This window comes from Pongo pygmaeus, chromosome 1 (assembly GCF_028885625.2).
Source record: "Pongo pygmaeus isolate AG05252 chromosome 1, NHGRI_mPonPyg2-v2.0_pri, whole genome shotgun sequence".
NCBI classification, from domain to species: Eukaryota; Metazoa; Chordata; class Mammalia; order Primates; family Hominidae; genus Pongo; species Pongo pygmaeus.
Window position 1 is genome coordinate 191177640 of NC_072373.2, and position 13359 is coordinate 191190998.

Consider the following 13359-nt stretch of genomic DNA (forward strand, 5'->3'; position numbering starts at 1 on the left):
TTCGGTGCATAGAACAGGCACGTGTACACGACTGTTCACGTGTGTCCATGTTTGGGTGTGGGTCTACGTGTAGTAGTGTGACTGTATGAGGACCAGTTCCTGCAGAGCTGTGGGAAGTTAGCGACGTTACTGACTCTGTGCAGACAAAGCCCCCTGAGACGCGGAGCAGGTGGCCTCACTGCCCTCCCAGCCGGCTGGACCAGACCCCTCTCCACAGGGGCCCCCACCCCAGGGGGCTGGGCAGGATGGGCACGGTACTGACCAGGGACTGCAGGATGGCGTGGTTGGTGGCGTTCATGCAGGAGTCCAGCGGGAAGGAGCACTCCCCCTCACAGTAATAGGCCGAGTAGCCTTGGGGGGCGATGACCCAATCCTGGGGGGCAAGGGAGAAGGTGAGTCCCATCCATGTGCCCCTCCCTGAGCCTCAGGGCCCACACCCATCCTCCAGCCCTGCAGGGCCGTCTCCCCCAAGAGGCTTGAATCCATCCAGGAACCCCCAGCAGACAAGGCTAGGCAGGAGCTCAGGCCCAACATCCCCCGTCTTCGCTTTGCGTCCCCTCCCCAGCCGGCCCTCCCCTGCCCATGCCTCCCAGAGCTGCAGTCGCAGCCGATGCAGGGAGGTCTCAGTTACCCTGCGGCAATGCTGACAGCTTAGTTGGTTGATTTAGTCTTCATTTTCATGGTTTTAAAAAAAACAAAAAACAGAACAAAAAAAAAAAACTTTCTCACCATATTCTCACTTTAGAAAACTTGGAAAACACAGAAGAAAAAAATACATAAGAAAATTGAAGTCACCCATGATTCTATGTCCTCCCTACAGATTCACTTCTGATCTACAGGTGGTGATTGTCATTTGAGAAACAAGGAGAGTCAGCAATTACCAGCCAGCCGAGGTCCTGGAAGCTGACGTAGAGCTCGTGCCGACGGCAGACCTGCCGGCCGTGGGAGCCGTGGACGTCATCTGCAGGGACAGAAGGGGCAAGGTCTTTTCTGGGGTTCCTGCTGTGTGCAGCTACTATGTGTGCAGCTACTATGGGGTACCAGGGTGGGGGATGCCCTGATGAGCACATTTGTCAAATAAATGAATGACAGGAAACCATTTGGTCTCATAAAGCCCATCCCTGGAACTCTGCTTGTACCATGACCCAGCTCAAGAGCCTGCCATGGCTCCCAATGGCTAGAGTGACACTGTGCCCAGTCCTCCCCTGTCCTTCAGCCTATGAGCGTCTTTATGCTCCAGTAAACAGCCCAGCAGGACCCTCGGCCATCTTGTGCCTCCTCCTCTCTGGGGGCCCCTGTGACTCCAGCCCACCCTCTCCTGCCACACCCATTCCTCAGGTTCAAGTGGCTCACGACCAGGCCAGTCAAGGGCCGACTCCCTGGGAAGGAGGGCATGGGGTTGGGTCAGGCCTGTCCCTGATCCTGAAGGGCTTGGCCCAGTTGGGGAGAAAACTTTGCATAAGCAGCCGAGGATCCTGCAGGGTGCCCAGGCCCAACCGCGGGTCATGAGGGGCTGCGGCTCCCAGGGAAGGGGCAGCCGATTCTGATGGAGGCTCCTGAGAAAGACCTGGAGGAGCCAGGGGGAGAGAGGGGGCCTTCTGGGCAGCAGGGACAGCCAGGACAGGCCTCTGGAGTGCCGGTCACCAGGGTGCATCAGGGCAAAGATGGTGTCAGGAAAGGTGGCCTGGAGAGTGGCCGTCAGCTTGAACCGACCTGAGCCTGAGGGCTCTGGGCCACCACTTGGTTCTCGCCCTGTCTCTCTCAGCCAGAAGCCCGTAGGGCCTCGGCCCCAGCCTGCCCGACCCTCACCAAAGATCCCTGGGAGTCGATTGGCCTGCGGCAGCTCGTTGGTTTTCTTTGGCTGCCTCCTCCTCAGTGGCCTCACTGCCCGAGGGGTGCGGATGGGACTCGGACTGGCCCTGAAGAAAGTGACCACGAAAGGCTGTTGGGAGCGCGGGGCCCGTTGACCCAGCAGGCCGGCCAGGCCAGGATCCACGCTGTGCCCTGAGACAGAAAGGAGAGAGTGGTCACTCACGGGCAGTGGCCCTGCAGCAGACACAGCAGGGGTCTTTCTGCCGGGGCCTGGGCAGGTCCAGGAGCATGGAGGCTGAGGACCCAAGGGGCCCTGCTGAGCCTTAGTTTCCACATCTGAAGCCTGGAGTCCTTGGTCCAGCCCCAGCCAGTCCACATCTCTCCTGGGGGCAGATTTGGAGGAGGTGGGGGGGGGGGTAGAGGGCCTCAGTGAGCCGCAGGCGGCGTTATTAGTGACAGCTGTGTCACAAATAATAACATTTGTGAAGTGTTTTACAAGTTTGAAGATTTTTCCCACGGATCACCTCATTGGGTCTTTACGGTAACCCTGCAGCTCCTACTTCACAGGAGACCCAGAGTCCTACTGCCGGTGACTCCGAGAACCAGCGCTCCCACCTCGGTCCAAGGACCCCGAGGCCTGTGTTCTGTCTTCCGTCCCGCACTTTCTGGGGTGTGAATGTCAAATTTATCACCGAGACAGCTCGTGGCAGCATCTGCCAGGTTTAGCGAGTGCTTGCTCTGCTGGGCACAGCCCAAGAGCAGGGCATTAACTGTCTCCCTGATGCCCACGAGGGAGATGCCAGGCAGAGCAGAGACATTGGAACCAAGTCCAAGAGCCCAGGTTTCAGCCTGCGGCAGTCTCATTCCAGAGCCCAAGTTCTTATGCACGAGCTGGGTTTATGGACAGAAAAGAAAGAAAGAAAAGGCTGAAGCAGAGATCTGACTTGGGCCTCAGCCCCAGGAGGAGTGAAGCCTGTAAACGGGATTGTCCCCCACAGCTGCTTCCAGACGGAGGATGCTGCTGAAAACATGATAACTAACCCTGGAGATGCCAAGCCTCACCAATAAAACTGTGTATCCTCCTGTACTTGTTTGGATTTCAATAACCCTTCTATTGTAAAAGCAGTTAACAATGATAAAGTTTTGAGAAAAAGTACCATTTTAAAGCCCCTCCAACTCCCATACATTTTCATTTTTCTGGGCTATTCTGTCCATTTAAGTTTTACACAGTTGTCAGCCCAGCAAAGAAGTCCTCGTTTTTTTTTTTCAACTTTCAAGTAGCCAGGTATGGTGGCTCACACCTGTAATCCCAGCACTTTGGGAAGGTAAGGCTGGAGGATGGCTTCAGCCCTGGAGTTCAAGACTAGCTTGGGAAACAGACCCCATCTCTACTAAAAATAAAAAAATTAGCTGGGTGTGGTGGCACATGCCTGTGGTCTCAGCTACTTGGGAGGCTGAGGCAGGAGGATTGTTTGGGCCTGGGAGGCTGAAGTGAGCCATGTTTGCACCACTGCACTCCAGCTTGGGTGACAGAGCAAGATCCTGTCTCAAAAAAAAAAAAAAAAAAAAGAAAAGTTTGCTGTTTAAAAAAGTCTTGACAGGGTGGGCGCCGTGGCTCATGCCTATAACCCTAGCACTTTGGGAGCCCGAGGCAGGCAGATCACTTGAGGTCAGGAGTTCAAGTAGGAATTTGAGACCAGCCTGGCCGACATGGTACAGAAATTAGCCGGGCGTCGTGGCGTGTGCCTGTAATTCCAGCTACTCGGGAGGCTGAGGCAAGAGAATTGCTTGAACCCAGGAGGCAGAGGTTGCAGTGAGCCAATATTGCACCATTGCACTCCAGCCTTGGGGACAAGAGTGAAACTCCATCTCAAAAAAAAAAAAAAAGTCTCTAAAATAAACATTTCAAATGTATAAAATCCCTTGGAGCAGTACACCATAATTTACTTGATATTGGCTCATCTTCAGATACATAGGTTACTTCCTGGCTTTCACGATAAAGATGGGAGTGCAATGGAGCCTCTTCACTCCATGCATGGGTGAAATTTCCTGATACTGAATCGCAGAAGCATGATTACCAGCTCATTGTCTTGTCTCTTTAAACAGTGCCAGTTGTTCAGTTTACACGAAAGCACATTTCACCTCCACTTTACAAACAGATGTACACACGTATGTACACACATGCATATATGTGGGTCTGTATAAACAGATGCACATACACTTAGACAGACATTATACATACAGATGTATTGATTCCTACGTAGTTCTCCAGTACACCCTACAGGTCAAGGACACTGCCTGCCCCACCCTCAGTCCCACTCAAAGGTCAGCCCTTAAGCAGCTGTGCCTCAGTCCCGGTGTCTGCTGGCCACTTGACTGAACAACCAGTGAATCCAGAGACCAACCTTTGACCAGTGACATCACCTGCCACAAACAAAGGAGCGTGGACAAGAGCTGCTGAGACAGGGAAGCTGTGAGCTGCAGGCGCTGACAGGGAGGCCCAGAGAGAATCCACTGGGCAGAGCTTGGTTCACGGTGAGTCAAGGTTATGGGGAAGCAGCAGAAATACAAGGAACAGAGCCGGGGCGCAGAGGAAAAGGCAAGTGAGGTCACAACGGGGAGAGAACAGAGCAGCCTCTGTGGGGTGATGACGGTCACCAGCCCGGGCACTGGAGTGGCACTCTGTGGACTGGCTGACACATGGGGACGGCCTGGGGCCCAGGGCAGCCCTCCTGGCTCCACGTGCAGCTCTGTCCTGCGATTCCCTGGGGAGCCCTGCCTGCCATGGGGCCTGGGAGGCCGTCAGTCCTGCAGGCTTTCCTCACTATTTGTTTCTGTGCAGCTGTGTTCAAGGGTCTTATGGGGGGTTCTCCCAGACACAGGATAGAATGTTGCATTAGATCAGTTACACCACAGACCCTCACAGAGCCCCTCTGAGCCAGGCCTGCCTTGGGTGCTGGGAACCCCTCTGTAGGTCTCACAGGCCAGGCGAGCCTGACTGGGGACTCTTGAAGCAGCTAATCCCGGGTTCCCATTTTACAGAAGCAGAAACTAAGGCCCAGAGAGAGCAGCAACTGTCCAAGGTCCCAGAGCAAGGTGGGTCAGAGCCAGGATTGTCATATACTTTCCCAGCAAATTGCAGGGGCCTGGCTGGGTATGGCTGGGGGAGATGGGGGTGGCGAAAGAGGACTAACAACTGGTCTCGGTTCAGAGCCCTGCATTTGGCAGGCCTGAAGAAGCTCCCCCACCCTACTCCTCTCCTTCCTTGCAGTGCTGGAGGAACACAGAGAGGAGCTGATCTGTTTTCCTTTTGTTTTTAATTAAAGTCGCAGCTCTCAGAGGAGCACAGTCCACCTAGTTCACCTAGGGAGGAAAGTCGGAGGCCAGCAGCAAACCCCTCCCAGCGCTGGGGAAATGTATTCTTGCGGTAACCAACGTCCCCTGGGGAACCCAGTGGGACCCCTGAGGAGCGCACCTCCCCGACCAGATCCGGGTCCCATCAGGGTGCCACGTGCTGCATGGGCCTGAGGTTCGGGGACACAGCAAAGGCACACCCCGTGCTCTTTTTGACGTCGTCCACCGTCAGGCCCTCCCAGAGTTCCGTCAGCGTCAGCCCTTGCTTCCTGTGCACGTCAAACACGGCCTTCTCGGTGATGATGCGGTCCACGCACCGCTTCCCGGTCAGCGGCATGGTGCATTTCTCCATGATCTTGGGGGTGTTGTCCTTTGTGCAGTGCTGCATGGTGACCACCACTCTGGTCTTCTGACTGGACACTAGGTCCATGGCACCGCCCATGCCTTTCACCTTCTTGCCAGGGATCATCCAGTTCGCCAGGTCGCCGTATTTGGAAACCTGCATGGCTCCAAGCATGGTTAGTTGGATGTGTCCCCCTCGGATCATGGCGAAGGAGTCGTCGCTGGCGAAGCAGCCGCCCCCGGGAAGCACCGTGACCGTCTGCTTGCCTGCATTGATGAGGTCGGCATCCACCTCATCTTCCGTGGGAAACGGGCCCAGGCCCAGGATCCCGTTCTCACTGTGAAGATGGACGGTCATGCTGGGGCTGATGAAGTTGCTGGCCAGCAGGGGGATGCCTATGCCCAGATTGGCTTACATGCCGTCCTCAAATTCCAGAGCTGCGCGTCTAATGATGCGCGTCCTGGCATCCTTTCTTTTCGGCGTCTCCATCTTCCTCTTTCGTGATCGTTAAGCGCTCAATTCGTTTTTCGTATTCTGCCTCTTTATTATGCGACCTACATAAATGTTAGGAACGTGGATGTCTTCTGGGGGGAAAGCCCCCACGTCCACGATCTCTTCCACCTCCACCGCCGTGACGTCTGCAGCTTTGCACATGGGCACGTTGAAATTGCGGGCGCTTCTCCTGAAGACCACGTTTCCTGCCCGGTCGGCCTTCCAGCCTTTCATTAGGGCAAAGTCTGCCCGGATGGCGCGCTCCAAAAGGAAGTGGTCGCCGTTGAACTCCCTCACCTCTCGGGGCTGGCTCATGAGCGCCAGGTGGCCGTCCGGGGTGTAGCGGATGGGGGCGCCCCCTTCCTGGACCAGGGTCCCGTAGCCCGTGGGGGTGTAGAAGGCGGGCACCCCAGCGCCCCCCGCGCGGATGCGCTCGGCCAGGGTGCCCTGGGGCGTGAGCTCCAGCTCCAGCTCTCCTGCCAGGTACTGGCTCTCGCACAGCGTGTTCTCGCCCACGTAGGAACAGACGATGCGGCGGACCTGCCTGGCGGCCAGCAGGAGGCCCAGGCCGAAGTCCTCCACGCTCGCGTTGCTGCTGACCACCTGCAGGTCTTTCACGCGGGTCCTGAGCAGCGCGGCGATCAGGTTCTCGGGGATCCCGCAGAGCCCGAAACCCCCGACCATGATGGTCGCCCCATCAGAGATGTCCTTCACCATCTCCACCGGGTCCGTGTAGAACTTGGCGCGGGGCCGGGGACTGGTGGCAAAGCAGCGGGCGCAGCCCTGGGACAGCGCGAGCCCTGAGCCGCCGGCGGGGACCCCGCGCCCGACCACCGACGCCAGGAGCCGCAGCGCCGCCATAGTCGGCCCGGGTCGGAGGCCAGGACAGGCGGTGTGAGCCCCGCGTGCGCCTCGGGCCGCGAGTCACAGAGCAGGGAGGGCGCCCGCGCCCTGACGCACTCCCTCCCAGCAGGTCTCCACGGCCAGGCGCAGCCTCCAGGCCAAGCCTGCGACCCGCGACAGGGAGGGGCCGTTCCCCTGCTCCGCCCTGGGCTGGGGCCGCCCGAGTCAGTCCTCCGTGTCCAGCGCACAGGCCCGGGCGCAGGACAGAGCTGAGGTCAGGCTCCGCGTGGAGGACACCGGCCAGATCCCCTCCTGCCCCAGTGGAGCTTCAGACACAAACTCCAACCGCCCCGCCCAAGCTTCCCCCCAGCTTCCCCAGCTCATTAGAGACACCAAGTATCTAATGAGCAGGCGCCGCTGGGTGACACCGACGCTCATGAACACCTTCACTGGGCATCTCTGTGCCAAGCACCCTCCTTTAATCCTGTGACAACCCAGAGAGTGAGTGCCTGCCCCACTACAGCCCCTCAGAGCTCAGGTTCACCCCTCACTGCGACAGTGGGGACACTATCCCTCACTTCCATCAGGAAGGGTCCCTGCTCTGAAGAGGCCCCCCCTCTTGTCCTCTGCATCCCCCCGCCCTCTCCACCTCCCCCACTCCAGCTCCCTGCTCCAACTTGTGTGGAATTTTGCAGTTTTCTTCCCTCTGCACAGAATCACTGCATCACCAGAGCAGTGTGCAGGCGTCTCCTCACCTGTAAAGGACCTGCCTTGTCGCGGGTTCTCTACAGCCCCAGCCCATGTCTCTGCTCCCCTTCCCCAGCAAAGGTTCTAGAAAGAGCTGTCTCCTGCCTCCACTGCCTGTTTCCCTCCACCTCCTCAGTCAGACCCACACTCCACGGATATTTGGGTCATCAACAACCTCTGTGATGGCAAAATCCTTGGTCACTTCTCTGTTCTTGCCTTCAGCGCCCACAGCAGGACACAAATGACAAACCCTTGCTTCTGGAAACACTTTACTCTGGCGTCTGGGTCACCTCATCCTCCAGGTGTCCTGCTCCCTCCCTGGCTGGTCTCTGTGGGCTCTCTGTGGCCCCTCCTTGTGAGGTCTCTGGATGTTGGAGGTCCCAGGGCTCTGGGCCAGACCCTCTTTCTTCTCCATCACTACCCTCCTTCCCTAGATGACCTGGTCCCATCCCATGCTTTAAATCCACTTACATGCCAGCACTTCCCTCGCCTGGGTCTTCACGCTCACCTGTCCCTGGAATGGCATTTCCATGAGGACCAGTGATCTCAGTAACATCCCAGGGCGCTCAGTAATATTCCAGCCAAAAGAGAACCCTCGGCCACCCACCTCAAACCTGCCCTTTATCTATCTTTTCCCCAAAAAGAAAAACCTATTGAAAAAAATCCACTGGTTCCAACCACACATCATTCAGGCTTCCTCCCATTCCCTCACCTCCTCACCAGCTATAAGCATGTCCTGACACTGAAATCGACTCATCTTTCTCCATCTCCACTGCTACCAACAAGTCGCTCACAGCGCCCACCTGGACCACTGTGGGGCCCCCACACGTCTCTCTGACTTCACTCTTGTCCATCTCAGTCTGCTCTCCCCACTGAAGTCAGGTGATTCTTTACTTTATGCATATATTAAGTTTTAATTTTACAACAGTTGATAGTTACATAAAACTTTGCAAAGATAGTACAGAGGCTAAGGTGGGAGGATCGCTTGCGCCCAGGAGTTGGAGGCTACCATCAGCTGTGACTGCGCCACTGCACTCCAGCCTGAGCAACAGAGCTAAACCCTGTCTCAAAAAAAAAAAAAAACTACACAAGGAGTTCCCATACACCTGGACCCAGTTTCCTCTGGGAAATGTTAATATTTTACACTAGTAGGGTACCTTTCTCATAACTAATGAACCAGTACTGATACCTTATTATTAAGTAAACACCATGATTGATCTGGATTTCATAACTTTTCCCTAATGCCCTTTTGCTGGTCCAGGACTCCACCCAGGACCCCACATGCACTGAGCTGGTCTTCTTAGGTGCCTCTGGGCTCCTCCAATTTCCCAACCTTCCCTTTTTTTGATGAGCTTGGCAGTTTTGAGAAGCGCTTGTCAGGTATTCCGCGGAAAGCCCTTCTCTTTGCGCTTGTTTGACGGTTTTCTCATGGCTGGACTGGGGTTTTGGGTTCACGGAGGGGGCCCTCTGCGGCTCAGTGGCCTTCTCCCTCCCTTACACCCAGGGCACATGCTAGCACCGTGCCAGTCACTGCAGTGAGCCTTCCTCACCTGGCTGAGGCACTGTGCGTCAGGTCCCCCACGCCCTGTCCACACCGCACTTTCGGGAAGCAAGTCATTGGGTGCAGCCCACGGAAAGGGTGGGAAGCTCTGCTCCACCCCGAGGGAGGCATCTCAGAGGGTTCTCTTTTAAAACCTGAATCAGATCCTGTCGTCCTCCACTGCTATTAAATAAAATAAACGACGCTAAGAACCCCAGCACCTGGCCCTGGTTTACCCTGACTCAGAATGGCCCCTGGGACCCCCGCCCTCACCGCTGCTCCATGGCGCCCCCTTGCTGGGCCTCAAACACACCCATCTTGTGCCCACTTTGGCCTTTGTATTCCTACTGCCTGGCATAAAAGAGGCTCTCCCCAGTGTCACCTGTGGAATGAACAAGGGCGTGAATCCCCATCCTGCAGAAGAGAAGACGGGGTCTGGAAAGGTAAGTCCCAGCCAAGGTCACTGAGGCAGGGCACTGCCAAGCTGGGCTTCAAAGCCAGCCTCCTGGCCTCAGTGCCTGAGGGTACAGCCACTTCCCCTCCTTCCCTTCCCAGGACAGAAACTCCCAAGGTGGAGGCTGCTCCGTGGGAAGAGCTGCCTGCTTCCTGGGAAGCGGAGGGAGAGGAGGGAGCATCCCCACTGGGCCAGACCTTGTGCCCTGGACCTCAGTGACCCTTGCAGCGGGCATAGTTGGTGAGGCCGGGCACCCAGGGCCACAGGAAGCCACTACCGCTGCCTGTGCTGGCACAGAGAAGCCCCAGGGGCTGCTCCTGCAGAGCCCCCAGCCTCACCATCCTCAGTCTCCACATAGAGGCGGAGTCCCAGGTCCTTGTGACGCTTCAGCAGCCAGCGGTCACTGGCTGCTGTGACGTCCAGCACCAGCCAGCCCTCGTCTCCAGCTCGGAGCGTCTGAAGATCCAAAAAGAACAAGTCAGACTCCCTGTGGACATGAAAGAACAATTAACCGGCGGCCAGCACAGCTGCCTTCGTGTCTCCAGGGCCCGCTGGGGGCTGTCACCGTAGCATCTCCTACCTGACTCTGACTGCGCCCCTTCTGAGCCTCATCTCATTGCCTCAGCCCACAGAGGTGTACACATGGGGAAACTGAGGCTCAGTGACTCAGTGACCTGTCCAAGTCCCCACAGCCAGGATGGCAGGACAGGGACTTGAAGGCAGGACTGTCGCTGGGGCTCTTCCCGCAGTGCAGGGGGCTTGGGCCAAGCATCTTTCCCGTCTTTGAGGGTCTCTTTCGGGTCCTCTGGGAAATGCTCCACCCACCCCCACTCCCTGCTGGGCTGCCTTGACCATGAGACTGTGAGGTGGGGGGTTGGGGGGGCACCCGGGCCAAGGGGAAGGCACCTGTTGGACTGCTCCTGGACCACCTGGAACATGCTGACGTGGAGGGTCCTGTTGAGCAGGTGGATGCTGGGCACCTTGTAAATCCGGAACTCCGCAGCTGTGACTGCCTCCCCAGCCGGGATCTGGGTCAGGTCAAAGCAGAACTCCTTCCAGTGGGGCTCCTGGTGGCCCAGGGCACGGTCTCGCTCCACTAGAAGACAAAGCAGCGCTGGGCTGGCACTCGGAATGGCTCGGGCTCTGGAGGGGGCAGAGCTGGTGTGAGCCACCGCCCCCAGCCACCCACCAGTCAAGGTGGAGGGGACCCAGGGAGGCCTGGGTGGGGCCAGCTTCCTTTTGTGCAAACGTTTGTTCCAGGCTTGGTCCCAGGGTGTGGACAGGGCTGAGAGTCCCTGCAGCCAGGCTCACCCTGAGCCCTGCACCTGGCTGGTGCTTAGCAGGCCCCAGGCTCCAAACCCCGAACTCCCGTTGCGCCCCTTCTCGGCCCAGCTGGTCCTGGGACTCAGAGATGAGACAGAGGAGGGAGCCTCCTCTGGGAACTTCCAGGCTAAAGGGAAGATGGACATTGGACCCAAGGCAGAAAAGGGCCCCGGCCCTGCAGGGAAACCTGGTAGACAGGGACATAACTGACATAACCGACGGCATCTCAGGGGACACAAGCCATCCAGAGCCTGCCCACTGCCTGGATGGGAGGTGTGGCAGGGGAGGGCTCAGGGCTGACAGCTGAGCTGGGCTGAGGCATGAGTGGGAATCTGCCATGGTGTCAGAGAGACGAGACGGGCCCTGCAGGGACCAGCCAGCCAGGGCAGAGGGCCAGAGCAGAGGGGCCTGAGGGCAGGGCAGGGAAAGCAAGCACCAGGAAACAGCAGAGGGCAGGAGATCCACGTTTCCTTTCTGGAACAAGGTGGAAGAGGAAGGAGGGAAACGTGGAAAGGAACAAGAAAAACCAGGGCAGGAGTGACAACTCCCAGAGAGGTCAGTCAGGTGCTGGGGAAGTCGGAGGGTCTCACTGGGTGATGGGATCTGAGCAGGTGGCATCTGAACTGGCTTTGAAGGGTGGGATGGGTCTTGGTAGGTGGAGAAGGGGGCAGGGAGGGTGCTCTAGGGAGAGGGGACCTCGCATGCGCAGGGTGGAGGCGCCCACAGGTCAGCGATGTTGGGGACGGCACATGAGCTCTGCTGCGGCCTGCCTGCTGAGGGTGCGAATCCCGGGCCAGGAGCCTGGGCTGCGCCTCTGGCCAGTGGGAAGCACAGGGGACGGGGGCAGCAGGGAGGCGGCGTGGGTGGAGGGGAATTAGAAGACACGGTGGAGGCGAGGGTAGAGGCCAGGCTGGAAGTGAGATGGGCAGCAGGGCCCCGTGGCGGGGGCTGGCCTGCCAATCAAACAAAGGCTGCAGTTGCGGAATAAAGCCCACATTTCCCCAGGTGTCCGGAAATATCCGGAAATACCCAGGACGCTATATTTAGGGCAGTCTCACTTTAGCCTCCCATCCCTTTCAAACTCTAGAAATCTGTGTTTCCGGAAAGCAGGGGTGGGAGCCACCCAGTGCCTTCCCCAAAACCCAACACTGAGATTTCAATGATATGTTTGTGAGTCTTTTTAAAAATTCTCTCTGGTTACTGGGCTCAGTGACCACAGTCAGGTTTGGAAAAGCACCAGGCTGTGCGGGCTGAGGCGGATGTGGGGAGCACTTCCTGTCCTCACGGTGGGGACCTGGTCCAGCCACGGGCAGGCGAACAGCTGTGTGGGATGGGGGATGGGGCCAGACGTGTGTGGCCAGGAGGAGGTGGCCGCTCATCCCAGCCCAGGGCAGAGAAAAAATGAACTTGCCTTGTCCCACAGCACCTGAGGGTGCTGGGCACGCAGCAAAAGCTCGCCTGAGAGCTGGGCTGCTCAGATGCCATGATGTAGGCCACGATCTCTTCCCATAGGCAGAGGTTACTGATGGCAGAGTTCTGGACCTCCTACCATGAATATCTACACACGTGTGCTCTCTTCCCTAACACACTCACACAACACGACTTGGGTGACAATTTCAGTGGGTTTAGGAACTGCAGACCCCCCTATGTTACATGGCTGTGTAAGAATCCCCCATCTGCAAGACGAAATCAGTCCATGCTGTTGGCTGTCACAGGGCACGTGACAGTGATGGAGCAGCTCAGTCCCGGCTTCTCCTGTCCGCTTTCAAAGCGTGGCTCTATGTGCTTGTGCCCCAGGGCACAGCAGCAGGGCTGCTGGGTGGGTCCTGGGGCTCAGTGGTATCCCTGTCGGCAGACCACATGCTGACTTCATGTGGGATCCAAGGACTGAGGGAACAGCCCACAAACCCATCAGCTCTGTGGGGACGCCCGTGCTCTGTGGCCTCCCTCCCCGCCTGACCTGGAGGTCAACCCAGGCTGACTCAAGATTTTGGCTCAACTGAACCGACCTGAGTTCCAAACTTCCCCGCTGTGGGCTTGTGAAATCAATAAACCACCCAGGAATTCCAGCACAGGAAACTGCCTCCCCTGGCTGTTCCAGGCAAGCCTGGAAGTTGGGAATTTTTTAGGAAAATAATGATTTTTATCAGAAACTGATAAAACTTCCTGGGGTGTGGCACTAAAATAGGCATTACTGTGACTGGGCAAAGGGAGTGCCCTTTTCTTTGCTGGAGCCGTGTGGGTCTGGAGCTGGCCAGTGGTTGTGCCTTTGGATAGAAAAGATATTTCTCAAAGCTGGGGCTGAGGAAGAGCATTTGTTGGGACCCAGATTTTCCCCTGTGAAGGTTCGTGGGCAGACAGCCCCTGCTTTAGCCGCTAAGAGAGCATTGAAAAGGGTAGATTCTCTGGCCAGTAGCTGGGCTCCTGGTCCTAGCCCTGACCCTGTGAGCA

The 13359-nt window shown here is 57.3% G+C and overlaps 3 protein-coding genes across 16 annotated transcripts in view; 1 reads left to right on the forward strand and 2 right to left on the reverse strand.

Annotated features, from left to right (window-relative positions):
• LOC129039973 (peptidyl-prolyl cis-trans isomerase E-like) overlaps nucleotides 1–1096 on the forward strand; it is a 38093-nt gene extending 36997 nt beyond the window's left edge. For 10 of the 14 annotated variants that reach the window (XM_054493721.2, XM_054493695.2, XM_054493761.2 and 7 more), the window contains one exon: nucleotides 821–1096. In XM_054493721.2, the coding sequence (XP_054349696.1) occupies nucleotides 821–832 (12 nt within the window). In that variant the 3' untranslated portion in view covers nucleotides 833–1096. The remainder of the gene's footprint in view (nucleotides 1–820) is intronic. The other 4 variants (XM_054493713.2, XM_054493747.2, XM_054493771.2 and 1 more) reach the window with 1 other exon arrangement.
• LOC129040033 (bone morphogenetic protein 8B-like) overlaps nucleotides 1–13359 on the reverse strand; it is a 36703-nt gene that overhangs the window by 6476 nt on the left and 16868 nt on the right. Inside the window, exons 2-6 of the mRNA XM_054493838.2 lie at nucleotides 10492–10681; nucleotides 9924–10072; nucleotides 1810–2004; nucleotides 882–961; nucleotides 263–373 (exon numbers count right to left, since the gene is read on the reverse strand). Coding sequence (XP_054349813.1) covers nucleotides 263–373; nucleotides 882–961; nucleotides 1810–2004; nucleotides 9924–10072; nucleotides 10492–10681 — 725 coding nt within the window. The remainder of the gene's footprint in view (nucleotides 1–262; nucleotides 374–881; nucleotides 962–1809; nucleotides 2005–9923; nucleotides 10073–10491; nucleotides 10682–13359) is intronic.
• Nucleotides 2204–7160, reverse strand: LOC129039965 (succinyl-CoA:3-ketoacid coenzyme A transferase 2, mitochondrial-like). The gene is given in 4 exon segments (XM_054493662.2): nucleotides 2204–3354; nucleotides 4055–5981; nucleotides 5983–6049; nucleotides 6052–7160. Coding segments are annotated over 3 exon segments (1548 nt in total). The 5' UTR covers nucleotides 6863–7160; the 3' UTR covers nucleotides 2204–3354; nucleotides 4055–5311.